This window comes from Doryrhamphus excisus, chromosome 14 (genome assembly GCF_030265055.1).
Source record: "Doryrhamphus excisus isolate RoL2022-K1 chromosome 14, RoL_Dexc_1.0, whole genome shotgun sequence".
NCBI classification, from domain to species: domain Eukaryota; kingdom Metazoa; phylum Chordata; class Actinopteri; order Syngnathiformes; family Syngnathidae; genus Doryrhamphus; species Doryrhamphus excisus.
Genome location: NC_080479.1, coordinates 6,102,304 through 6,128,333, shown reverse-complemented (window position 1 = coordinate 6,128,333; position 26,030 = coordinate 6,102,304). Strand labels below are relative to the sequence as shown.

Genomic DNA, 26,030 nt, shown 5'->3' with positions numbered 1-26,030 from the left:
TCATTTGCAAGTTAATTCCCTCGTGGTTCTCCCCCTCCCCCTCGCGGCCCGGCGTGTTTGATCTTTTGGATTTGGCAGTGACGTAACAACTAACCTCGTGCTACGCTGTGTCGTCACGGACCAACCCCGCGATGTCCTGCTTCCTGGTCACGTGATCTGGTGAAGCCGCTGGCGTATGCAAAGGGAGACACCTGCACGTGGCTACCGGAACTACCGTGCAGCAGTACAGGACCAATCATCCTGTCCTGTCACCCCTGGTCTCAGTGCATAGTATGTCTTGTATGTACGGACTGATGATTGCACTATTTTGCAGAATAAAAGCTCATTTGTTCAGGAAGTGTTTTTTGTCACCTGCACGTGGCTACCAGAACTACCCTTGCAGCAGTACATTTTTTATCATTTTTTCATAAACCTGTTTTGTTTTATCCCATACATTCCATCAATTCATTTAAAGGCACAATAAAAAAGGTTCTGGTGTCATCCAGTAAAAAAAAAAAAAAAAACATGCGGCAGGTACTGAGGTGGGCGTGGTCTCTGGTGACCGGTCAGAGGAGGTTGCTAGGCAGCCAATAGGAAGAAGCGTTTGGGCCAACATTGCTCAGCAACCAAGCACCCTCTGGAGCTGGACTTTATCGCAGACGCAGGTGACCAAGAAGTGAAGCATGCGAGCCGTGCAGACTTCCTGCTTGACTTTGACAAAGGAGACTTGGTTGTATTGTTTTATTGTTCAACAGGAAGTAATCCAAATCACACTTCCTGGATGCCAAGCAAGCAACCAAAGAAGAAATGCCTCTTTCTTTAGCTTTCCGCTGGCGTCCAGTCCAACGCAATGGCTCCCAAAAAGCATTAGTGCCACCTAATGGTGAGGGTGATGACAGCTGGGGGCAGAGTTACTGGTAGCATTGGTTACCATGGCAACCAGCCAGCCTGTCAAAGAAGACCTGGTCTCCAGAAAGTTCTGTTGGACTGGACAAGAAAACAAAGACTAAATGCATTAGGTACGCTCCCTCCACCGGAACCTACGACTCCATCACTTCTTGTCCCTTCATGGTCACACCGGTCGCACCCCCTCTTCCTCGGGGCTGAGCTCTGAGTGGTCGGCACCAAGCTCGGGGTCGTCCACAGGTCGTGGCGGCAGGTAGTCGGGCTGGTAGTAGCGGTAAGGGTCTTCCTCCTCAGCCTCACCATAGTTCTGGAATATGTTGGACGGCAGCTGGACTGCGGGAACAACGGCCCCATCAGTCACAGCCACCTCAGAGCGCCTCTCATTAATGATAGCCCCAAACCAAGATGGCTGCCACCCCGACACCAAAGACATATTTGGAAGAGGTTAGCGAGATAGGACCACAAGCTGTAACCCTTGAGATTTCCACAATGTGGGAAAGAGGCATGCTTTTCACACATCATCCTCATCCATTCAAAGTGGACATCCACGGCGTACCTCCAACGTTGTACCCGAGACACGTGTTCTGGTCACAATAACCAGGAGGCCCTGCAGGGCCCACCGCACCAGGAACACCAGGACGACCCGGTGCTCCTGGATTTCCAGGTCGTCCTGAATGGCCCTGGCTGCCAGGTCTACCTTGTCCTGGAACACCTGGAGGAATATGACGCCCGCCATGTGAGGACCCTTTTCAGATAACGTGCAAAAACACCAATGTGCGCTTCTTGGTTGTTGATTACCAGGCTGTCCCAGGGGTCCTCTGGGACCTTGAACCCCCACACCAGCAGAGCCCTTCTCCCCCCTCTCCCCTGGGGGACCTGCACATACTCAGCTTGTTGAAATGATCCAACAATATTCCCGCTGGTACCTGTTGAGCATGCCGCACCTCGTTCTCCAGGTTGGCCATTCTGGCCATTTTGTCCGGGGAAACCTGGCCTTCCGGGGGGGCCCTGTTCTCCTTGGGGCCCAGGTGCTCCATTTCGACCGGGCTCTCCAGGCGGTCCTGGTACAGTGCGGATGGTCACTGAGGGGCTCGGGGCATTGTTCAGGATGGAGTTATATTGAGCCATGTGACCTGCAATCAGCAGGGGAGGGATTGAGTGTGTGTGTCCATGCTAACATCTCCATGCCACGCCAACATACTCACTCTGGATCAGCTGCTCACACACTTGCCTTGCGATAGCCTGCACCGTGTTTGTGGACTGCAGGTCTCCCTGGGAACAGACACCCACACCCACACACATACACTCATTCAAGTGGGAGGAGTCCCAAAATGCTGGTGAGTTTGAGAGAAGACACCTACCCGTTCACCTTTGTCGCCCTTGCTTCCAGGCGGACCCTGCAAGGAGGGGAGCGAAAACATGAAGACTGAGCCTTGAGACCCCACTTAAATAATTAAACAACAGTCTGTGACGTCCAATTCCTGTCCAGAAAGTTTCAGGAAGTACAGCTTTGGGAAAATATAGTTGCTGCGTCGATTTCTAAGCTTTCACTCACCGGCGGTCCCAGTTCTCCCTGTTTTCCTGGGGGACCTGTGTTTCCAGGGGCCCCCGGGGCTCCTGGACTGCCCTGCGAGCGAGAGGAAGACAGTGGTCTTTATCCCAAAGACCCAGAAACCTCAATGTAGTTTCTTTTCCAACATGGAGACAGCATGTGCTAACATCACCCATAACCACAGAGCACAACAACTGACGATGAACAGCCGCAGTGCAATGGGAGTTTTAATCTCTCAGGGAGCTGCATTTCAAAAAAACAACTTACAATTATTCCGGGGGGGCCTGGTCGGCCGGGTGGGCCATCTTTACCCAGCAGCCCCTGTGGAAAACAAAAGGTTATGAGATAGAAAGTATGTTGATTTCACCCCCTTTTCAGCACAACTCACTCGGGGGCCTGGAAGTCCTTCCCTGCCTGGAACACCTCCTCGGCCGGTCACGCCCTGAAAACAAAGGTCATTCGAGGTCACCAGCCTGCTCAGTTGGGAGATACCGCCATCCATGCATTAGGTTGGTTACCTGCAGACCTTGTTGACCCGCCTCTCCTTTCTGGCCTCGCTCCCCCGGAGCACCCTGAACACCAACACATGCAACACGTCATCATGTGCACGTGACAAAGACACACAACATGCGACATGGTAACATGAATGGGGCTCTTACTGGGGGGCCCCTGATAGAACGTCCACTGGGCCCCAGTGGTCCTGGGGGTCCCTGGGGGCCAGATATTCCAGGGTCACCAACTGGACCAGAGGCACCCTGGAGGGAGGGATACATGGATGACCACCAGGTCACCAGGTGAAGAAGAATCTTAAATATTAGAGTAATAAAGTAAAGGGGACCCATGTAATGTAGTTAGAATGCAGTAGTAGTTAGAAAGTTGTATTCTGGTGTTAAACCATGCCAAAGTTTCAGATAATGAGGATTGCACATTTTGGAAGTGAGCTCGGAAAGAAGTTTGGGACGGCTCAAAACGCTCTGTTTCAGAAGGTGTGGTAAAACTGTCCCTTTGTGATGTCACAGAGGGGCGAAATTCCTTATATGGAATATAGAGGCAAGCCCACCCCTAAGCTCTGCTTCTCTGTTTACTTATTGGAGCAAGAGAAAAGTCTTTTCATCTGTCAACAGCATTTCAAACAGGACTGTCTATGTGAACATGAGCAAGAAGTATCTGCCAAACTTGCTGAAGCCAGAAGCGGTGTGCTCTTGCCAGGAGAGGTGTATTAATGTCGGACATGCTGTGCGGGAGAACCACAGCGCTCACTGTCTGGAAACATGGTGGTCCGGCAAAAAACATCTGATGTTGTACCAAGATTGTCTGCACTTAGTAAACGTCGTGCCCTCATGTTCAGCTTCCAAGCTCCATGGCACCAGCGGTGCCCGTGACAAAGTGTGTCTGACAATGAGTGCTCCTACTCGGGCAGACTGGAGGAGCACCAGCGGTGCCTACTTTTGTATTTACAGGACAACCCGGTCAATGGGTGCTTTTTCTTTCCAGGCCATTTCTTTGCAGACAACGCATCTCTTTCACCCTGAAGGGGCAATCATTTATAAATGTGTGATAGTTAAGCATTAATTGTTTACATATTAGCATAATAATATAACATACTGCGACGCGCTCGAGTCCCACAGGAAATGGTTGCAGGCAAGTTTAGCTTGTTTAAAAGGGATAGTTGGGATGTTTTGACATGAAGTTGACATAAAGACACGCCCATAAGCAGTGAAGTCACTCCCCACTTGGTGTCCTGAGCCCAGTTCTGGTGGGATTTGGGTGCTGAGGAAAGTAGTTCCAGCTAGCTGCTGGGGACAAAGGACAGGGAGATTTGTGAGTTTTTTTTCTAGTGGGCATTTTTGTGATGCAAATGTACGATGCTTTTGAATGCATATTGTTTTGAGAAGCCAAACTCATCATAGGTCAACTTTAAGTAAATAAAGATGCTTTTTCCCCTTTTCTGACCTATAAATGTAGTTAGAATGTTGTATTCTGGTGTTAAACAACACCAACTTTTCAGACAATGAGGTTTGCGCATTTGGAAGTGAGCCCTGAAAGACGTTTGGGACGGCTCAAAGGAGGGCGGCGCCACCACACAGCAGCATAATCCAGGCTTTATTAGACTGTCAGAAATACTTTTGTTAATGGCTGTCTTCAACTACTCTCATTTATTTGCTGTTTGCAGGTGGTCTCGGAAAGTAACCCGCACAAGTAGCGGGGATCTGGACTCTGGACCACAACTCACCACTGGACCAGGCTCTCCACGATCACCTCGTGCTCCTCGTATTCCTGGGCCACCCTGTTGGAAAAGAGCAGGAGATGCTGCCTTGTAGTCAACTTCAAGTGCTTCACAGATGTGTGACTGAGCTCACAGGTGGTCCAGCGGGTCCTGCGGGACCTTTGCTGTCCTGGGTGCAGGTGCAGGCTTTGGGCATGGCGGGACACTGGGCCTCGTTGCGCTGCATGGTCATGTGACATGATGCAGAGGGAGGAACACATGTTGACTTTTAGCACATAGCCACATAACCACAAGGAGGACTCACCAAACCAGGAAGTTCGCAGCACTGATCTTTGGCGGCCCAGGAAGTGCTGCACACGATGTCGAACATTTGGAGCTCAAACTGCAACACACAACGGTGCGCAGCTTTCAGGCGCAAACATCAGCGCTCTTATAACGTCCACCATGTTTCAACTTACTGGTGCTGAGCTGTCCTTGTTCCCTCTGGAGCGAACCATCCTGCCCAGAACTTCGGTCCCAGCCGTGCTAATGTTTCCTGCCGCATTGACGGTCTTGGTGGACACCACCTGACAGTCGACTAGCACACTGGCACTGGTCTTGCTAATCACCACGTGAACCTGCAGAGATGCTTTCATGTGACTTTAACATACGCCACAGAAGCACAAAACATCACTGACCTTATGAAAACTTCCATGGAAAAGTTTCTTGATTTGTAGTCCCTCGAAGGTGACGGTTTGAAAGTGTCCTTGGTAGTCGTTGTTGAAGAAAGTCAACGTCTTCCCTCCATCTACACCAACAGCAAGCATGAGCTCTGAACTGTGAGCCATTTTGTTGTGCAAACCGGAGTCCCGACTCACTGTCCAGGATGACGCCCACCAGTGGCTCCTGGTTCTGGTCCAGGACCTCCCAGAGAGCAAAAGGTTCCAGGGGGGTGTCGGGTAGCAAACGGAACAGCAGTGTAATGGTGTAGTCTGACGGTAGACCTTCAGGGTGGAGGAACCTGTGGGAGGCAAGCCAAATGTTTTTTTGCTGTGCCCTGGAGCCCCGCCCCTCCTCAAATGAGGGACTACCTGGTTGGCTGAGCCAGTAGAGCGTCACTGTGCAGGTGGAAACACGAGAACGTGTTGAAGGTTCCTGGTACCATGGCAACACCTGCAAGGCTGCTGTAGCGCTCCTCCACCAGCCCAAACACCTCCATCATGCGGAAGCCTGGCAACACACGGGCACGTGAACCTCAGCAGCTAAAATGTCTGACATGAGAAGACAGCTGAAGCCTTACCGGGTGCGGTGCCTCCATTCATGGCCACCAGGGGACACGCTGGAGACAAAGACATTTTCAGCAAGAAAAGAGCAAATGGTGGCCACGAGAACATGGTGGCTGGCGGCCACTCACTGGCTGTGGCCGCTTCGCACACAAAGGTCACCAGCTTCTCTTCAATCTTCTTGAAGGCGTCCAGGTCGTCCACGAAGAAGACATGTCTGTCGCTGGGTTTACTGGCGATGCTGACCAGCTCGCCGTAGTCGGCGTCAGCAAAGCCAATAGCGAAGACGATGAAGCCTAAGAGGACGTCATTGCATCAATGATGTGACAACAGGAAGAAACCAGCCGAGAGGTCAGCTGACCTTCCATCTGCATCTCCTTGGAGACCTTGATGACATCATCCTGTGATCGGCCATCTGTAAGGACCACCAGAACCTTGGGAACTCCCCTCCTGACTCCGCCCTCCGGTGTGAAGATGCTGTCCTTCACATGCTGGATGGCGCGACCTGAGTGGACAGACACACGTAACTGCAAGGCGTCAGAGTGCGGGGGGGGGGGTCATGTGATCATCGGCCTTACCCGTCTTGGTGTTTCCTCCCTTATAGGAGATCCTGTTGATGGCATCCAGGAGACGCTCTTTGTCGTGGTGTGCGTTCAGTGAAAACTCGGTGCGCGCGTCATCACTGAACTGAGCAATGGCCACCTGTCACACACGACACAAGTCACCACCTGTCCACCATCGGTTCTGGTACCCGACAAGGCAAGCCCACCTGTGTGCCGTCAGGTCCAATCTGGTCCAGCGCTCCAGCAGTGCTGAACAAGAAAGCGATGATCTTCAAGAAGTTGTCATCCCCAATACTCCAAGACCCATCAACCAAGAACACCAGGTCAGCCTTCGCAGCCTTACAGACTGGATTGGGGGGGTGGAGGTGGAGTCATCTTCATGTTTTCTTACTCTGTTGCTTCCACGTCATGCATGTTATGTTAGAGCAGAACCAGGAATAATGTCTCCTCACCTTCCTTGGCAGGGGGGATTGTGGGTAGCGGGGTGGTGGTCGGGGGGGTGGTCGGTGCCGGGGTGGGGACAGGTTCTGCATGAGCAGTCATATACACAAACATGCTTGTGATGCCACAAACATTTTCAGACCTGCTTCAGCCCACATGTACTCACGGGTCTTCGCTGTGCTCGACACCGCCGGGCCTTCTGTTCCGTCGGGAAGTTGTGTGTAGACGCTGACCTTGTGCAGCGTGTCGGGCCTCAGCTTGCTGAAACAGTGTCGACTCGTTCCTCCGTTCAACGTGGCCTCCTCCTTGTGACCACCTGTGATTGAAACGCCAGCTTGGTTACACCTTCCGTCAGCCCACCTTCACGTCTCACATTCTCAGATGTGTTAGTTTAGTCATCTAATCATCTTATTTCACGCAGGAGTCGGGGCAGTGACCTCCATGTGGACTCACTGATTGGAGACTCCAGGAGGACCCTGTAGGCACTGGCATGTCGCTGTGGATGCCACTGGGCGCACAGGTTGGTCGGACCCACTTGGCGCAGACTCAGGTTGGTGACGGCTAGACGGACTGCGAGACACCAGAACAACTTCATTGTCATTTTCACACTTGCCCACCTGCAGTGACAGGACGTACAAGCAGGGATGGCCGCTATACACCCAAACATAAATCATATACCATATATTGAGGTTGAATATGGATATAAGACATACATCTTTAGGTTGAATATGGATATAAGAAGTACATATCATATATTGAAGTTGAATATGGGTATAAGACATATATCCCATATATTTTGGTTGAATATGGGTATAAGACGTACATCCCATATATTTAGGTTGAATATGGATATAAGACATATATCCCATATATTTTGGCTGAATATGGATATAAGGTGTACATCCCCATATATTGAGGTTAAATATGGATACAAGATATACCTACCCACATATTTAGGTAGGAATATGGATATAAGAAGTACACATCATACATTGAAGTTGAATATGGCTATAAGACGTACATCCCATATATTGAGGCTGAATATGAATATAAGGTGTACATCCCCATATATTAAGGTTGAATATGGATATAAGATGTACATCCCCATATATTGAAGTTGAATATGGATATAAGACGTACATCCCATATATTGAGGCTGAATATGAATATAAGGCATACATCCCCATATATTAAGGTTGAATATGGATATAAGACGTACATCCCCATATATTGAAGTTGAATATGGATATAAGACATACCTACCCACATATTTAGGTTGAATATGGACATAAGACGTACATCTTTAGGTTGAATATTGATAAAAGACATACATCCCCACATATTTTACGTTCAATATGGACATAAGACGTACATTTTTTGGCTGAATTTGGATACAAGACATTCATCCCCATATATTTAGGTTGAATATGGATATAAGATGTACTACATCCCCATATATTTAGATATAAGATGTACTACATCCCCATATATTTAGGTTGAATATGGATATAAGATGTACTACATCCCCATATATTTGGATATAAGATGTACTACATCCCCATATATTTAGGTTGAATATGGATATAAGATGTACTACATCCCCATATATTTGGATATAAGATGTACTACATCCCCATATATTTAGGTTGAATATGGATATAAGATGTACTACATCCCCATATATTTAGGTTGAATATGGATATAAGATGTACTACATCCCCATATATTTGGATATAAGATGTACTACATCCCCATATATTTAGGTTGAATATGGATATAAGATGTACTACATCCCCATATATTTAGGTTGAATATGGATACGATTTGACACATTCGTAGGTTAAATAAAAGGCAAATCAAGTAAGCATAATAATATATTCATATAATGCCATTTTGCTTTGTTTCTTTATAATGCCATTGTTTTTCGTTTCTTTTTCCAATCGCTGCCATGAATTGGACTGGTGAGCGTGGCGCTTTCATTGTGGAAACGTTTATCAGAACAAACTAATCTGTAACTGCAACACAACGAGTGCTCCGTTTGCACTTCAATCTTAGTAGACATGATCCCGTAGCAGCTGGAAACCATCTTGTTATGGTTACAAACTTCACATACTGGATCTGCATTGAAACCAAAATCAAGCGGTCGGCTTTGCATCCCTTTTTAAAACATAAGGATGATCATTATATGTACTTTTCGAAAATAAAAACACTTTTTTGTTTCTTTACTTTATTTACCTTTTATTTAACCTACAAATGTGTCTGAGGCTGTAATCCCATACTATATATATATATATATATATATATATAGTATCCTACAGGATATATATTCAACCTCAATATATAGTATGTATGTGTGTGTGTGTGTATAGTATGTGTATATATATATATATATATATATATATATATATATATATATATATATATATATATATATATATATATATATATATATATATATATATATACACATACTATACACACACACACACATACATACTATATATTGAGGTTGAATATGGATATAAGACATGATAATAAAAACTAACATGAGGATGTTTTTGAAATTTTAAAGCCTCAGGCAATACGCAGATAAAAAAAATTCAGCCTCATTTCCGGAAGTGACGGCATCGGGGTGACAATTGGGTTCAGTACATTTTTCATCCAAATAGTAGTTGTGCCAAAACATTGCATTGCTGCTGGATGTTTAGTTTCCCAGTTTGTTGTCTTTTCCCACAGAGGAAGATTTTAAGGGGACCTATTAACAAAAACGTTCAAAAATGGGCCACTAGATTAGGTGCACCTGTTCTATTTTTAGAAACACAACATGCCAGAGAAAAAACGAGAATTTACAGACTTTTCACAGCCTTGTAGCTCAGCCATACAGTCACGTAGAAACGTGATTAATGGCTCATTTTTTAGACAGACTTCTCAGACTTCTCTGTGGCTAATTATTTTTTAGTTTTGGCTCTATCTTCGTCAGAAGGAGGTGTGCGCAGGGCCGAAATCCACCTCAACTCTCACTTTAGTGCCAGAGCGTTGGAGGGTGAAAAATAACTTACATTAAATAACAACTCCTCCTCCTGGCCACACCGTTTTAGCTAGCTTGATTTCTTTTGGTCAAAACGTATGAATCTCCGTCCCCTTTCCAAAAGTGTCACTTTTATGTCTGAGAGATGTACAGATTGCCTTCTGTGGCCCCAAGAAGCGACAAAAGTAGACAAAATCCTCCCGTTGACTCCCATGTTAAAGACGCCATCTTTTTGTTTTGTAAATGCTAACTGTTACCATGTTAGCATTTTGACTTTTTTTATGCATATTTAAATGAAAATACACACATGGCATGATGTATGGACACTATATAACTGCCTTGGCACTTCGCCACTTAATGCTAACTTGCTAGGCGCCACCATGCTAACTGTTAGCATTTAGGAATTTTGGCTATTTTTTATATCATGGAGTGCCATCTTGCCAGATGCTAGCGTGCTAACAGTTAGCATGTGAGCTTTGTTGCTAAATTCCTCATGTAATGTACACATGGTGTGTTTTGAAGGCACCAATTTTCATCTTCTAAAAGTTCTCCTTTTCGTCTCCAAATGTTTCTTCCTCCCCCCAAACTATTGACACATGGCTGAAATCTTTGCTCTAATCACTGGAAACATCCTCCATGTCATTCACCTGAGCGATATCACCCCGACGACGTCACTTCCAGCTGCTAGCTAGTTGGTATTGCCTGGCATCAACTATAAATGTCACGTTTGTTAATTTTACCTTTGCTTTCAAAAACAAACAATGCAGTCCAAAATAGATAGAAGCAAAGTTTATGGATTATTTCTCCCATTTATGTGTGATGAATGTGTGCCAGTAATACGTATGACACTTAGGCACTGAGACACGTCCTGCTCGCCTGGCTAACGTCCTGCTCGCCTGGCTAACGTCCTGCTCGCCTGGCTAACGTCCTGGTATCCTGGCTAGATTCCTGGTATCCTGGCTAACTTCCATTATGTCCCATGACCTGCAGCATTCTTGTGTGATGTTGCTGCGTTTGTCCCTGTGCGTTTCCTTTTTAGAAACTGGAACACCCCTCTTGAAAAGCGACAGATGAAGACGTTTGGAAAACAAAACAAAAAACTGACAATTTCAACCAAAAACATGAAATAGAACCTCTGGAAGTCACTAAAAGCAGTCATTGGTGTTGATAGCATTGCTAATTCAGCCAACATGAAGACGATGAGTAGAAATAAGGTGAATGATGAATGAAAAACGGAGGAAGAATGGAACGTCGCAGGAAACTGTTATGTCTGTTAAGAAGGGAATTTGTTACTACAACACCTTCATGCGGGTGGAGTCATCCCAGCAAGAAGAAGCCCAGCCCATGGAGATGAAGGATTGACTGGGAAGAAATGAAGTGAAGGCAACCTTTTCATTTAGCTAACTACCACAGGAACCCTGTGGAACATCATCATCACCTCCTGCACCTCCACACTTTGGACGCATGACGTCCATTCAAACATCTTCAAGGGATGGGGAGAGGAAGAAGAAGAAGAGGAGGAGCAACATGTGATGAACCTCATTGGTGGAACATGTCCAAGGAGCATCGGCCTGCCCTCCCTTGCTATCAATCACTCGGATGCCACGGCGTGGAGACAGGTTTCAAGATGGCCAACAGGCAGCGCTTGGAAAGACTCACGTGTCCTGGCCCGTCCCGACAACATCTCACTGGACCCTGTGCTGTAGGACGCAAGGATCTTCACAGCGTATTCGGTCCCGCTCAGCAGGTTGACGATCATCATGGTGTTCACGTCCTCGCCCACAAAGGTCTCCAGGGCGGGTCCAGAGGCTGCAGGGCGAACAACGTTCTAGTCACGTTCATGAAAACAACTGCCACCGGTACATCCACTGACCCGACAGCGGCTGGTACACAACCCGGAACCCCATGGTGGGAGATGGCGGGACATCCCAGCTGATCCGGAAGCGGTTGTACCATTCCTCAGACACCCGCAGGTTCCTGGGAGGCGAGAGCGCCACTGAAAGAGAAAATGTTAATGAGCACCTCGCTAATTAGCAAGTTCCCCTGGAACCATGTTAACAAACGTACGTGTTCGTCCTGTTCCCACGATTGTGGGCCCGTCTCCGTCCAGGTACACGGGCGTGACCGCCACTCTGTACTCCGTGTCAGACAACAGCGGCTGCAGGTCCAAACTGTTCTGTGTGCTTGGAACCGTCCTCTGTGCAACCAAAACAAAAGAAGCTAACGTATTTGATCTCATCGAAATCGAACAGCCGCAACGCTGGTTACCGTCTCCTCGGCTCGGTCACCCCTGGTGCTGATGTAGTTCAGGCGATAATGGTGGACGTTGTGAGTGTCGACCTGCTGCCATGACACCCGAATGCTGAACGTAGTTTCCTGGTCAATGGTCAAGCCTGTCACGCCGTGGCGAGGAGCTGAAGAAACAAAGTTTCCATGGAGGAGGAGGACCTACACTAAAAAGGGGGCCAGACAGAGCGCTCACCTGCGGTGGTGGTGGTGGTTGTCATGGCAACAGCGGTTGTCGTCTCCACTAAAAAAAGACAACGCTTCTATGTCAACATGCACAAGAAAGGAACCACGTGTCATGTGCATGATTGTACCGGTCGATTCCAGCAGGACAACCTCCTCGCTCTCCGCCTCATTTCTGTAGATGGCGCTCAGGACCACCTGGTAGCGGGTAGAGGGGCGGAGTCCAGCGAGCAAATAGGTGTTTGCGTTGGCATTTAGGAGCACCTGAGGGCACGTGCACATGCACACAAGTCTCACATTTGTTTGTACAACTTCCCAAAATTCCCACACAAACCTCGTCACTGTCAACGCCGCTGCCATCATGGCCGCCATCGCTGGGCATCCATCTGAGTCGGTACAGCACCACATCAGTGGCAGGGGTCCGCCATGACACCCGGAAGCTGCTTGTGGAGGCTTCGCTGCTCCTGACGTGCAGCGGTTCTGGAACGTGCGCTGTGCACACGGAATAACGTGAACGACCCTACGCGACCTTCCAGAGACTCCACAACACTGAGATTTACCTGTGACAAAGCTGGCGGTCGCGGGCTCCGCTTGGCCCTCCTCATACAGGGCAAACACGCCCACTGTGTACTCGGACAGAGAGGTTAGGTTGCTTAGTAACCAGGTGGTCACACGACCCACATCCACCTACGGACAAGACACGGAGTGAGGCGTCACACACGTTCGTCAAGGCAGCTGTCAATCATCAGCGCACCTCGCTGCCTTCTACGCCGTTGGTCTTGGCGTACATGACGCGGTAGCCTGCCACCTTCCTGGAGGCGGAGTCCCAGCTGAGCCGGGCAGAGCTGTGGTCCACATCTGAGAAACGCAGGTTCCTCGCCGAGGTCAGCGGCACTGAGGTGGGCGGGGAAAACATTAGCAAGCACATCTAACAGCCAATCAAAGCTCACCTAAGCAAAAGTCAACAATCAGCATGTGGGCATGGACATGGAGGTGATGAGGTTCATGAAGATGAACGCGATGAGGAGAACAACATGGCGCTGAAGGAACCGGATCAGGCCGGCTTTCACTCTAATTAGAGACTGAGACTGTCTTCGGGGCGGATCTAGCGGGAAACGGGTCCCATTGAAGATAAAAGTGCAAAAATATGTAGCTCCAGGGCAGGAAGTTGGCTTTACTGCAAGCTGCCAGCGTGTCTGGACACGCCGCTGTCACCACGACGACCATGGCCACCATGTGTGGATCTTGGTGCCACGTGGTTATGCATGACATCACAACACTCACGTGTGCTAAGCTGGCTGGTCACAGGGTCGCTGGCTTCCTCGCCATACAGGGCATACACCGTCACCGTGTACTCTGTGGCCGGTGTCAGGCCTTCAAGCTCCGCCTCTTTCACCGAAGACGCCACCTTCACCTGCACACGCCATGACATAATCACCATCATCTTCATCAAAACCTAAAGATGAGCACCCACCTCTTTGGCATCAGCTGGCTCGCCATGGCTGAGCGGCGCGTAGAGGATCATGTAGCCCGAAGCACCAGGGGCGGTCCTCCAGCGGACGGTCATGGTGCTGTGGGTTGGGTCAGAGAGGTCCAGGTGCTCCACAGTGGGCAGTGCCACTGCAGGTGAGAGTGTGCAAATGAGACACAAAGATGTCACATGACAACACCGGCGGTCTCCTACATGTGGTGGCACTCCCTCTCAGTGCCTCGCTGGCAGCGCTGCGGTACACGGCGAACACGGCCACCTGATACTCGGTCAGAGAGTTGAGGTGGTCCAAGAGTACGCTGCTTTCCGTCCCGTGAACCACCTGGAACCAGAACCCAAAACGTCTGCTGCACCTGGCATTCAGGTAAAGAGAAGTCTTACCTTCTCTTCAGGCTGTCCACCCTGAGCAGGATAGTAGACCACACGGTAGCGCTCCACCTGGCCGGATGCCGGCGTCCATGACACTTTGAAACTTCGAGCTGTGATGTCAGAGGTCGCCAGGCTATGGGGAGGAGCCACAACAGCGGGTGGGGAGCCGGGATCTATTCCCACTGGAAAACAAAGGAATGGAGGTGACCATCACGCCTTAAAAGCGGTTGGTGAGGACCACCAACCTGTGAGCTGCTGGTGGAGCCGCTCCACCCTCTGACAGATGCTTCTGGTGAGAACGTCCACAATGTCACTCATCACGTTAAAGTCGGCCACGTTGTACACGTGAGTGTCCTCGGGTGGTGAAGCGATGGCCCTCAATTCGTTCTCGTCTGCGTTCTTCACACCTGCATGGCGACAGAGGCATTAGGGCAAACAATGTCGGCGTGTCGGTTATGTGTGAGGACCGATGTCTGTACCGATGGCGAACAGTTCTACTCCAGCGTCCCGCAGGCTCTGTGCGGATGGAACCACATCATCCTGGGACTTCCCATCTGTGATCAGGATGCCTATCTTGGGAACGTTAGGTCTGGATCCAGATTCCAATTTGAAGCTGTTCTCCAGGATGAAGGTCAGCGCCAGACCTACGTGAAGGTTTCAGTGAGCATCACCAGAAGGGGGCGTAACCTTCGCATGTTCCAGGTACCAGTCAGGGTGTTTCCGCCTTTGTACGGCAGGTTCCTGGCGGCATCGAGGACAGCCGCCTTGGTCATGTGAGTGTTGAGGTGCCACTCGATCCTCGGTTCCCCGCTGAACTGTGCCAAGCCTTCACACACGTCACACTCGTCACGCGCTTGGAACCGCCCACCATTTCAACAGCGTTTGATTAGCGGTGCTCACCGATGCGCGTCTTGTCAAAGTCCACCGTGAAGGCCTCCACCAGCTTCTCCAGGAAGGTTCTGACCAGTCTGAAGTTGGAGCGCCCGATGCTCCACGATCCATCCACCAAGATCACGATGTCTGCGGTGGCTGACGTTTGACACATGAAGCCTTCGTCAGCTGCCCGGGCACGCACACGCGCACACACACACACACACACACACACACACACACACACACACACATGAATGTCCAGGTCATCAGGGAGCTCACCAGGTGGTGGAAGGACCTTCAATGGTGAGAGAAATTCCACCTCAGGCCTTCAGGTTGCACATGCATCTATGCTAAGGTAACACACAAGTTCAAAGGTCAGCTGCTTGTGATTCCTTTGCTCAGTGATGCCGTTGTGCATTCCAGCTGCTCAACCGAGCGGGAATTCCGACATGATGCAGCTTGTTTTATTGGAGACGGATGATGTCACGTTTGGCGTCTGGAATGTTCTTCCAGCTTCCTGCAGCTAAACACCATCAAATACGGATGAAGGTGACAGTGAAGGCCATGACAACATCAAGTCAGCAGAACCATCAGAAGACATCAGAACCTTTAGCAGACATTAAAGGTTGGAAGGTCGTAGAACCTACAAAAGTCAGGGAGAAATCCGAGCAGATGGATGTGTGGGTGATTGACAGGTTGCAGAATGAGGAGGGATCAGGTGTGGACAAGATGGCGTCAGGGCGTGTGGAGAAGACATTTGAATGTTGGGGGGGGTAGAGGCGTGTCTTGAATTGTGGTACATGAGTGTACACCTTGAATACAGGAAGTACGTGCGGCGCGTGGACACGTTGAGGCCGAGGTAAGGCTGTCTCACCGTCTGAGATGTCGTTGGTGTCCTCGGCGCCGCCATCCTTTCCACTTTGGGACTGCAGCGTCTGTGGTCCCGAAGGCTGAGCTGAAAACAGAACCACCTAGTGACCTTTACCGTCCCACTGAGGTCAGGACCTGTCTCACCTTGGTGTTTGGCCTCCAAGGGTTTGCTCCTCAGCGCCCCCCTCAGGGCAAAGATCTTGAAGGTATACTCGGTGTCAGGCTCAAAGTTGCTGATGAGCAGCTCTGGCTCCTCTTTGGGGACATCCACCTCTGTCTCTTCTCCACCTGATCACCGCACACAAGTGAGCATGCTCAGACTGACGCCGCTCTTCACGTGCATAACAAAGTTTGGCATGTGGGCATACCTGGACGCGTGCTGTAGACCACCGCGTAGCCATCAAACAGACCTCTGGGTTCCTTCCAGGACACAAGGAGCTCACTGGGACTCACCAACTTACTCCGGAACCTTCTCGGAGAGGACACTGGACACAACACAGGATCCATAGGTCACCATCACGGGATCACCTGCTCATACATGGTCTTACCTTGGCCCCCCGCAGGGTGGGGGTGCAGGGAGACCAGGAGGAAGCCCATCGCCAGGAACCACCTGACAATCCTGACCATAAGGACGCGTGACCGTGAGGGCGCAGCCGGTCGTCGTGTGTGTGACGTCATCCTGCACGCAAAGGACAGAATAGCTTGGCGCCAAAACAAGGTACGCGTTGACGCTCTTGTCTGACGTGTGCACGCGCTTACCTGATGAAGCAGGTAGAAGGTACGCGCGCAGGTGAGCTGGCACGTGCCAGTCGTTGGAGAGTGCACCGCCTGGTCGCGCGTGTCGGAAGTCGACAGAACCGCAGGAAGCGTCCGCTCCGCCGCGCGCGTCTTCGTCCTCTGAACCCCCGACCACCAGCACGCAGCCACACGAGACCCCGGAAGTCTTTTCACAATACAACAGCTGTGTCGCTCGTTACAGAGGGCGGCTTCATATGAACCTAGTGAACATGCGTTCAAATATGTTATATGATAATGTTATCATTATTTATGCGTGATGTGACGTCACCACTTCATCATCATCACGTCGAATGAAATTATTCCGATTCAAACTGCTACTTTTATTTTGTAAGCGTGCGAGCATTACTTCCTCTCTTGTGTCTTGTAGCTTCACACGAGCTTGACTTTTAAGTCAGTTTGGACTTGTTGCACATTGAAGGGCGTGTCCCACCTCCTTTGCCATGGTGCCCTGCAGGCCTCATTCCTCCTACAAGAAGGCGGAGTCCCCCTCCCCCTCGCCAGGGGGCATGTTGGCACCTGCACCTGAGGAGACTAGACATGACTAGAGGCTACCGGGAGTGACTAGAGGACACTAGACATGACTAGAGGCTACTGGGAGTGACTAGAGGAGACTAGACGTGACTAGAGGAGACTAGATTTGACCAGAGGAGACTCGACGTGACCAGAGGAGACTAGACATGACTAGAGGAGACTAGACGTGACTAGATGTGACAAGACGTGACTAGTCTACTGGGAGTGACTAGAGGAGACTAGACATGACTAGAGGAGGCTAAACGTGACTAGACGTGACTAGAGAGGACAAGACGTGACTAGTGGAGATTAGAGGCTACTAGAGGAGACTAAACTTGACTACAGGCTACGAGGAGTGACTAGAGGAAACTAGACGTTAGTGTAGAAGACTAGACGTGACTAGAGGAGACTAGACATGACTAAAGGAGACTAGACGTGACTAGAGGAGACTAGACGTGACTAGAGAGGACCAGATGTGACTAGAGGACACTACATAGTTGTGACAGAATGGACGTGACGAGACATGAGTAGAGGAGACTAGTCGTGACAGACTAGACGTGACTAGGGGAGACTAGACGTGACTAGAGAGGACAAGACGTGACAAGAGAGGACCAGATGTGACTAGAGGACACTAGTTGTGACAGAATGGACGTGACGAGACATGAGTAGAGGAGACTAGTCGTGACAGACTAGACGTGACTAGAGGAGACTAGACGTGACTAGAGGAGACTAGACGTGACTAGAGGAGACTAGACGTGACTAGAGGAGACTAGACGTGACTAGAGGAGACTAGACGTGACTTGAGGGGATGAGACCTGAGTAGAGGAGTTTGGACGTGACTGGAAAGGACTAAACTTGTGTAGAGGAAACTAGACATGACTAAAGGTCACTAGTCGCGATAGACTAGACATGACTAGATGTGACCAGAGGAGACTAGACATGACTAGACGTGACCAGAGGAGACTAGACATGACTAGATGTGACCAGAGGAGACTAGGAGTAGCTGGACGTGAGTAGCAGAGACGAGGCGTGGATAAGATAAGACAAGATAAGATAAGATAAGATAAGATATGTCTTTATTCGTCCCTCAGTGGGGAAATCTGCATTGCACAGCAGCAAGAGTACAGAATCAATTAAGCAGTACAAAGTACAAAATACACAATAAAAAAATAAATATAAACAAATGAACAAATCAACCATTTTACCCAGAGTTATATACAAATACAGTTAGCAGATAATATAAAATGAGATGAAATATATGACCAGTCATACACTATGAGATCTTGCTAGTGAGTTAATGAGGGATAGAGGGGACTTGACATGACCAGAGGAGACCAGATGAGACGAGAGGCTACTAGAAGTGACTAGAGGAGACTAGGAGTGACTAGCCGTGACTAGAGGAGACTAGGAGTGACTAGACGTGACTAGAGGAGACTAGGAGTGACGAGAGGGGCATAGATGTAACTAGAGGCTACTTGAAGTGACTTGAGAAGACTAAGCTAAAAAAAAGAAAAAAGAAGACTAAACGCTACTTGAGGAGACCAAACATGAATAGAGGAGACTAGATGTGAGTAGAGGAGACTATGCGTGACTAGATATGACTAGAGGAGACGAGGAGTGACTAGAGGAGACTCGCCGTGACTAGAGGAGACTAGACGTGACTAGTGGAGACTAGGGAGTGACTAGAGGGGCCTAGATGTCACTAGAGGTTACTTGAAGTGACTTGAGAAGACTAGATGCGACTAGAGGAGACTAGATGTGAATAGAGGAGACTAGGAGTGACTAGATGTGAGTAGAGGAGACTAGGAGTGACTAGAGGAGACTAGACGTGAATAGAGGAGACTAGGAGTGACTAGACTTGAGTAGAGGAGATTAGATATAACTAGAGGAGACTAGATGCGACTAGAGGAGACTAGACGTGAATGGAGGAGGCTAGGCGTGACTAGATGTGAGTAGAGGAGACTAGGAGTGACTAGAGGAGACTCGGTGTGACTAGAGGAGACTAGACGTGAGTAGAGGAGACTAGATATGACTAGAGATGTTTAGGCGTCACTAGAGGAGTGTAGACGTGACTTGAGGGGACCTAGAGATAGCAAGAGGAGATTAGACGCTATAGTTAGCTGGGATGCTAATGTGATATTAGTTTTAGTTTGAGCTTTTCAGTCACATTAATGTGTTGGTCCAAGTGGATGTCCTCCTTCGTCCCCATATTGATAATTCTTTTGGTCTCATGTAACTTTGTCTTTATTGTGGAAAATATTAGCATGTTGATTTTAGCCTGCTGGGCTAACAACATTAGCATGTCGCTGTGCCGCGGCAGCCTTGCTAGCAGGTTAATTAGCCTGTTGAAGATATCTGCTGGCAGGTTGATCAAAATAGAACAGTAACACAAATCAGACGAGACAGGAACGTGTGATGTGCCAGCTCGTCGCTTAGAAGAAACATGTGCATGCTAGGTGCGTTCATTGCAGTCACCAAAACAACAGCGCGGTCGTCATGGCAACACCAACACTTCCTGAGTCAACCATGCACGCCCAGACACACACAGCCGTTTGTCTAAAAATGTGGTGCCGCCCCCTGCTGGCCAACCACGCAGGACACAGGAAGTATTCTTGTCGACCAACAGGAGGCAGCAGTGAATAATGTCATATTTCCCCATAAGAGACATTATTTGCATAAAGTTGTTCATTGACGCATGAACATTGGAACTGTGTGTGTGTGTGTGTGTGTGTGTGTGTGAGACAAATATTAACTGTCCAAAGTACATTAGTACTTCTACTTCTACTGTAGAATGGAAAGTCCAAATAAGTATTTCATTCTCGTAATTGTCAGCAGTGTGTGGGTGATTAGCATGTTAGCGTGTTTATTAGCATGTTGGCAACATGTGACGCAATCCTTGTAATCCAGTACTCCTTGTATTTTACTACATTTCTAGGTGATACTTGCCTTTATTTTTACTCACGGATACTATGTTTTTTGGGGGAAGATGGATGCTAACAGCAAGGCTAACCGCCTTGACTCTGCTACCCCCCCACCCCCACCCCCATCCTGTGCATGATGGCGCTTGCTGGTACGAACGAGGCCACCAAAGCGTGCCTTCCTGCTGTGTGCTCGCATCTCGGCAGCAGACAAAACAAAGATGTGAAAAGGCGGCCGTGGTGGCGCCCCAACTTCCTGCTGGGATGACGGCACTAAGCCTAGCCTCAGGTGATGGCCGCCAACCCGGCCAATCAGATCCTGAGATGGCTTAGACGCTAATCTGTGCCAGGGGCGTGTGTGCATGTGCGTGTGTGCATGTGCGTGTGTGCGTGTGTGCGTGCGTGCGTGTGTGTGTGTGGTCCATGCCGAGGCGGATGATGTTGGAGAAAGAGCGGAGGGTTCCGGCAGGATGTTGTCAGCTTAGATGTGTTGACATCACACACAGTGCAGAGGTCAGAGGTCATTTCTCAGGTGAATTGTGAGAGTGCCCCCCCCCTCCATCCCCCCTTACCACCCAGACCCCCTGAGCGTGACTTCATGCTCATTGGCCAGGACAAAACAAACAATGACACAAATGGGGGGGGGGGGGGGGGGGGGGGTGCTTGGCGGGGGCGGGAGAGAGAGAGCAAGAGTATGCATCGATCTGCGCATGCGCACATAGGATCTGCTCGTGGACGTTGGACAAAGTTGTTCCACTTTGTGTTTGTTGTGTTGCGTGTTTGTGAGGAACATGCTGCTCACGTTCTGGGTACGTAACTTCTTCTTCTCACGAGCAGTCGACCCGCGAGCGGACTTCACGAATCACTAGCACGCGCGTGTTCGTGGAGCGCGAGACATCTGATGACCTGCTGCTGCTGCTGATGATGATGATGGTGTTTGTTGCCGTGTTGAAAAGACGAAGATGGACATTTCTGACCCCTCCGTTCACGCGCGTCCCCATTTTGCTGTGACGTCACGGTGACATCCAACAGTGTGTTTGATGTGATGTGCGCAGGTGCTGCTGGCGTCGGGCTTGTGGCGCTGTGACGTCATCAGGGCGTACGTCTTCCAGGCCAGCCGACCCGCGGAGGGCGGCGATGCCCCGCCCCCCCACACCAAAGGTGAGAACACCCTTCATGCTGCCATCATGCCTCTTCAGCCAGGGTGCTGCTCACACGGCCGTTTGGTGTCCCCCCAGTGGTGTCAGAGTGGGTCAGCTCGGCGGGGTCGTGCAAGGGGCGGTGCTTCGAGCTGGAGGAGGCGGAGCCACCAGGATGTCGGTGTGATAACTTGTGTAAAACGTACTACAGCTGCTGCTCTGACTTTGACCACCACTGTCTGAAAACAGGTCAGTCCCATTAGCTTAGCTTAGTTTAGCTTAGCTTAACTTAGCTTAGCTTAGCGGCATCTGCTGTGAGCAGCGGGAGGTTTCGAGTGCCGTCAGGAGCGTTGTGGCGAGTCGAGGAAGGAGGAGCATGCGTGCCATTGCTCGGATGACTGCCTGGAGCGAGGAGACTGCTGCTCCAACTACAAGTCAGCTTGCAAAGGTACACGCCCCTCCCCCACCTGGCGGTGGCGCCCTTGGGCTAACTCGTTCTGTCTTTTGGAGGCGAGACGTCGTGGGTCCAAGGAGATTGCGAGCACATTGGTGGCGCCGAGTGTCCCGCCGGGTGAGTAGCTCTATGTTGTTCAAACAGGAAGTGGTGTCCGATATGCAAATGAGCAGCGTGACTCGTTGCCCTCGCAGCTTCGTCCGGCCCCCCCTCATCATGCTGTCTGTGGATGGCTTCAGGGCGTCCTACCTGAAGAAGGGTGTGTCCATCATCCCCAACATCCAAAAACTCAGTAGGTCGGCACCCCGCCTTTTCATAGACTCTACCCACTTCCGCTAACATGTGTTTCCTGTCAGGGTCTTGCGGGACGTCAGCGCCGTACATGCGTCCCGTGTACCCGACCAAGACCTTTCCTAACTTGTACACGCTGGCCACGGTGAGTGAGGGCATCATGTGACCTGTTAATGTGTAGACTGTGTCAACAGTGCTGGGGGGGGGGGGGGTGAGACCCACTCAGCTCCCATCTGTCCACTCTGCCCGCAGGGCCTCTACCCGGAATCCCATGGGATTGTGGGGAACACCATGCATGACCCGGTCTTCAACGCCACCTTCAGCCTGCGTTCCCGTGAGAAGCTCAACCACCGCTGGTGGGGGGGGCAACCGGTGAGTGTCTGCAAAGGGGCGACTGGCCCCTGCAACCTCGCTTCCTGTTTGTGTCACATTGCCATGTCGCCGGCAGATCTGGATCACGGCCGAGGAGCAAGGCGTAAAGGCCGGAACCTTCTTCTGGCCCTGGTAGGTGATGGCTGGTCACCATGACGACCAGGCCGGCAGCAGTGACGTCCTCACCTTGTTTCCAGGGTCATCCCGCTAGAGCGCCGCATCCTGACCATCCTGCACTGGCTGCATCTGCCCGACCACCACAGGTGCGCGCACGCTTGTCATGTGCTGATGTGTGCTTGACGTGCACGCTCTGTGTCCAGGCCGTACGTGTACGCCGTGCACTCGGAACAGCCCGACACCTTCGGACACCGCCTGGGCCCGCTGAGCAGTGAGGTAAGCGACGCCATGAGCAGAGCGCTCGGGGCGAGGGCCTGATGCCAGCCCCCGTGTGTGCGTGTACGCAGCTGGACAACCCCCTGAGGGAGATCGACAACATCATCGGTCAGCTGATGAACGGCTTGAAGCAGATGAATCTTCATCGCTGTGTCAACGTCATCATCGTTGGAGACCACGGTGGGGGGAGGCGGCAGGTATCAAAGCCTTGTAGGGTGCGGTGAGGGTGATGATGATGAAGGTCTCGCAGGCATGGAGGAGGCCCACTGCGACCGCACGGAGTTCCTGAGCAGCTACCCGCTCAACATCGATGACATCACGCTCATTCCGGGATCGCTGGGCAGGATTCGACCCCGCGAGCCCAAGTCAGGCTTATGTGAGTCTGTGTGTTGTAGGCCCCGCCCCCAGCACTGTCTGTTTCTCACCACTTGTGTCTTGCTTGCAGATGACCCCCAGGAGGTGGTCGCCAACCTGACGGTGAGTAAGGACCGCCTCCCGACGGTGCGTGGCGGCGGCTGACTGTGGTTTGTTGCAGTGCAAGATGGCCACGCAGCACTTCAAGCCGTACCTCAAGCAGCACCTGCCCAAGAGGCTTCACTACGCCAACAACCGCCGCATCGAGGACGTGCACCTGCTGATGGAGAGGAAGTGGCACATCGCCAGGTAACGCCACGTACAAGCGTTGTCACCGGGCGCCACTAACACGCCGGCGGTGCCTGCAGGAAAATGCCAGAAAAGATGCGGACTCGGTGCGGTTTCTATGGCGACCACGGCTTTGACAACAAGATCACCAGCATGAGGGTACCTCGTACGCTGCTACGCATGCCATCATGTCACATGACACGTGCCATTGCTCCACTTCCTGTTTCTGCAGACCATCTTCATGGGACACGGGCCCAGTTTCCGCTTCCAGACTCAAGTGGCGGAGTTTGACAACATCGAGCTTTACAACGTCATGTGTGGTGAGTCCAACGGTCAGCACGCACGCGCACACGCGACCTGACTCCGCCCCCTCATCCTGCCGCAGACCTGCTGGGCCTGAAGCCGGCACCAAACAACGGGACGCACGGGAGCCTGAACGACATGTTGAAAGAACCGCCGTTTGAGCCCGTCATGCCAGATGAAGTGACGCCGCCGTCGCTGGACACAGAGGTGGTGGCGACCTCTGACCTCGGCTGCAGCTGCGACGACGAGGTCAACAGAGGGTTTGACTCCGCCCACGATGAGGAAGTTGGTCGTGTGTGAGAATGATTTTCTTATCGTGTCTCAGAACAAAGTGGACGAGGTGACGGCGACCTTCAGCCCCGCTCAGGACAACATCTACGACTACAGTATGGCCGCCGCCCACGTGCTGGCGTCAGGTGGCCATGAGGTCACAAATGTGCTCTTTGTCCCCGCAGACAGCACGCTGCTGCCCTTTGGCCGCCCCGCCGTCATGTTCGATGCCCACTACGGTTTGCTTCATCACACAGACTTCATCAGCGCCTACAGCCGCCAGCTCGCCATGCCGCTGTGGACGTCCTTCACGCTGCCGCCGCTGCAGGTACCTCCCCCGCAAACTTCCGAACTCCACATGGCCCGCCCCCTGTGTGCGGTAATCTTCTATGGCGACATCAACATAAAAGGCGCCGTCACTTTCCTTTCCTGCTGTGGTTGGATGGTGATGAGGGAGGGAAAGTGGGTGTGGCTTGGCTGCCAAATGTGTTGTCTTCCCCAGGAGGACGTCACGCCTCTTCCAGGTGGTTCTACCGGCAGCCCCTGTGTCCGGATGGACCCACGCGTGTCAGCGGATCACAGTCCGAGCTGCACCGCCTACCAGCAGAACCGTCTCCTCACCTACGGCTTCCTCTTCCCGCCTGGTAAGCGGCGAAGACACTCAAAGGTCAACAGTCAAAGGTCAAAGGTTGAGGTCAGCATGTGTTCTTTGTGTGGCAGAGTTGGCGTCATCTCCCGAGTCCAAATACGAGGCGTCGCTCATTACCAACACCGTGCCCATGTTCCCCGCCTTCACCAGTGAGTCACATGCTGCCTTTGTCCGGCACTCACGCGCCGTGATGTCGGCGCCAGGCACTCGTCTCCGCTGGGCGGGACAAAGACGTGGCTGTCCTGCGACGCTCTCTGTGTGCTTTCACAGTGTGACGCCACGCTGTCATTTGATCACGTGACGTCTTCCCTCACTGTACGGTGGTCACATGGTGTTGTCTGGGTGCCTGCAGGAGTGTGGCGTTACCTGCAGGGGGCGCTGCTGAGACGCTACTCCCAAGAGAACGGCGGCATCAACGTCCTCGCCGGGCCTGTGTTCGACTACGACTACAATGGCCACCGTGACGCCCTTGAGGACATAAGAGTGTGAGTGTGCGTCACGTCACGGAGTGATGCCGTGTCTAACGTGAGTGACGCGTGCAGATGGTCTCCCGGCGCGCGACCCATGCCCACCCATTTCTTCACCGTGGTGACGAGCTGCCGCCAGCCCAACAAGACGCTGGACGAGTGTGACGGAGAGCTGAGCGTCTTTTCCTTCCTGATCCCGCACCGAGCTGACAACAGCGAGACGTGCAACGTGAGTCTGTTCCGACAGCCGTGGTTATCCTGAGGGGGCGTGGCTAACAGGTGGACAATGTGTGCAGAACCAAGACGACGAGCAACAGTGGGTGGAGGACCTCCTCAAGCTTCATACGGCCCGAGTCCGAGACGTGGAGATCCTGACGGGTCTGGACTTGTATCGTTCCACCAACCAGACCTACAGCAGCACCCTGAGCCTCAAAACCTACATGCACACCTTCGAGAGTGACGACTAGACCACCGCAGCCCCGTCGTCTGTTTTTGTTCATCCATGACCGCTAGCACAGCAACAGCACTCTCACCTGAGTGGGCGTGGCCAGATTAAAGGTGACATGTTGGAGACGCACATACACACACGTGTTGATCTTAGTACACGATGCAATTCCATGTTGGAACTCGATGAACTGTTCACTTGAGTGTAATGTTCCGTTTCAGCCATGGGAGGGCGCCATTGCTCCTAGTTTTAACATCACTGACTGCCATGTTTTATTTAACGCTCAAAATAAAAATGATATTCATATCCAGAAAATGTCTTTATTACTGAACCACTTGTCTGAGCGGTCCT

General features: G+C 51.0%; 2 protein-coding genes across 4 annotated transcripts; one reads left to right on the top strand and one right to left on the bottom strand.

Annotated features, from left to right (window-relative positions):
* Positions 1 to 711: 711 nt before the first annotated feature.
* On the bottom strand, positions 712 to 16,925 carry LOC131101879 (collagen alpha-1(XIV) chain-like). Of its 3 annotated transcripts, none has more exons than XM_058047271.1 (48): positions 16,788 to 16,925; positions 16,577 to 16,707; positions 16,397 to 16,513; positions 16,173 to 16,316; positions 16,033 to 16,113; positions 15,186 to 15,344; positions 14,992 to 15,111; positions 14,765 to 14,929; positions 14,531 to 14,692; positions 14,298 to 14,467; positions 14,112 to 14,238; positions 13,902 to 14,047; positions 13,712 to 13,841; positions 13,182 to 13,321; positions 12,988 to 13,114; positions 12,762 to 12,919; positions 12,559 to 12,691; positions 12,441 to 12,488; positions 12,227 to 12,372; positions 12,026 to 12,155; positions 11,832 to 11,954; positions 11,618 to 11,767; positions 7,384 to 7,500; positions 7,097 to 7,246; positions 6,942 to 7,016; positions 6,696 to 6,835; positions 6,505 to 6,628; positions 6,288 to 6,431; positions 6,058 to 6,222; positions 5,944 to 5,982; positions 5,735 to 5,873; positions 5,522 to 5,664; positions 5,342 to 5,451; positions 5,123 to 5,281; positions 4,969 to 5,046; positions 4,798 to 4,884; positions 4,671 to 4,724; positions 3,097 to 3,192; positions 2,956 to 3,009; positions 2,826 to 2,879; positions 2,705 to 2,758; positions 2,441 to 2,512; positions 2,247 to 2,282; positions 2,091 to 2,157; positions 1,830 to 2,018; positions 1,684 to 1,761; positions 1,442 to 1,597; positions 712 to 1,218 (listed from the first exon to the last, which is right to left on the bottom strand). In XM_058047271.1, exons 2-48 carry the CDS (start codon positions 16,704 to 16,706, stop codon positions 1,052 to 1,054), a joined length of 5,553 nt encoding a protein of 1,850 aa, XP_057903254.1. In that variant the 5' UTR covers position 16,707; positions 16,788 to 16,925; the 3' UTR covers positions 712 to 1,051. The 3 variants fall into 3 exon arrangements, with proteins under 3 accessions (XP_057903254.1, XP_057903256.1, XP_057903255.1); XM_058047272.1 differs by having other exon boundaries at positions 1,126 to 1,294; XM_058047273.1 differs by lacking the exons at positions 16,397 to 16,513; positions 16,577 to 16,707; positions 16,788 to 16,925 and having other exon boundaries at positions 15,186 to 15,453; positions 16,173 to 16,314.
* Positions 16,926 to 20,950: 4,025 nt separating this feature from the next.
* LOC131101892 (ectonucleotide pyrophosphatase/phosphodiesterase family member 2-like) lies at positions 20,951 to 25,994 on the top strand. Its single transcript, XM_058047293.1, has 25 exons — positions 20,951 to 21,063; positions 21,310 to 21,415; positions 21,493 to 21,642; positions 21,716 to 21,841; positions 21,904 to 21,964; positions 22,042 to 22,139; positions 22,204 to 22,283; positions 22,391 to 22,510; positions 22,587 to 22,642; positions 22,708 to 22,773; positions 22,831 to 22,903; positions 22,975 to 23,083; positions 23,154 to 23,279; positions 23,349 to 23,380; positions 23,439 to 23,566; positions 23,626 to 23,704; positions 23,778 to 23,865; positions 23,931 to 24,097; positions 24,174 to 24,234; positions 24,304 to 24,446; positions 24,621 to 24,762; positions 24,839 to 24,916; positions 25,120 to 25,252; positions 25,310 to 25,463; positions 25,531 to 25,994. Exons 1-25 carry the CDS (start codon positions 21,046 to 21,048, stop codon positions 25,699 to 25,701), a joined length of 2,565 nt encoding a protein of 854 aa, XP_057903276.1. The 5' UTR covers positions 20,951 to 21,045; the 3' UTR covers positions 25,702 to 25,994.
* Positions 25,995 to 26,030: the final 36 nt, after the last annotated feature.

Excerpts from the sequence above, each read along its gene's own strand:
- LOC131101879 (XM_058047271.1), bottom strand. The coding sequence starts at position 16,706 with ATGACGTCACACACACGACGACCGGCTGCGCCCTCACGGTCACGCGTC. Across the intron at positions 13,322-13,711 it reads GACCAGCCAGCTTAGCACAC|TGCCGCTGACCTCGGCGAGG; the intron begins GTGAGTGTTGTG and ends CGCCCACCTCAG. Across the intron at positions 12,156-12,226 it reads GTGACCGAGCCGAGGAGACG|AGGACGGTTCCAAGCACACA; the intron begins GTAACCAGCGTT and ends TTGGTTGCACAG.
- LOC131101892 (XM_058047293.1), top strand. Across the intron at positions 22,284-22,390 it reads ACTTGTACACGCTGGCCACG|GGCCTCTACCCGGAATCCCA; the intron begins GTGAGTGAGGGC and ends CTCTGCCCGCAG. Across the intron at positions 23,567-23,625 it reads AGGAAGTGGCACATCGCCAG|GAAAATGCCAGAAAAGATGC; the intron begins GTAACGCCACGT and ends CGGTGCCTGCAG.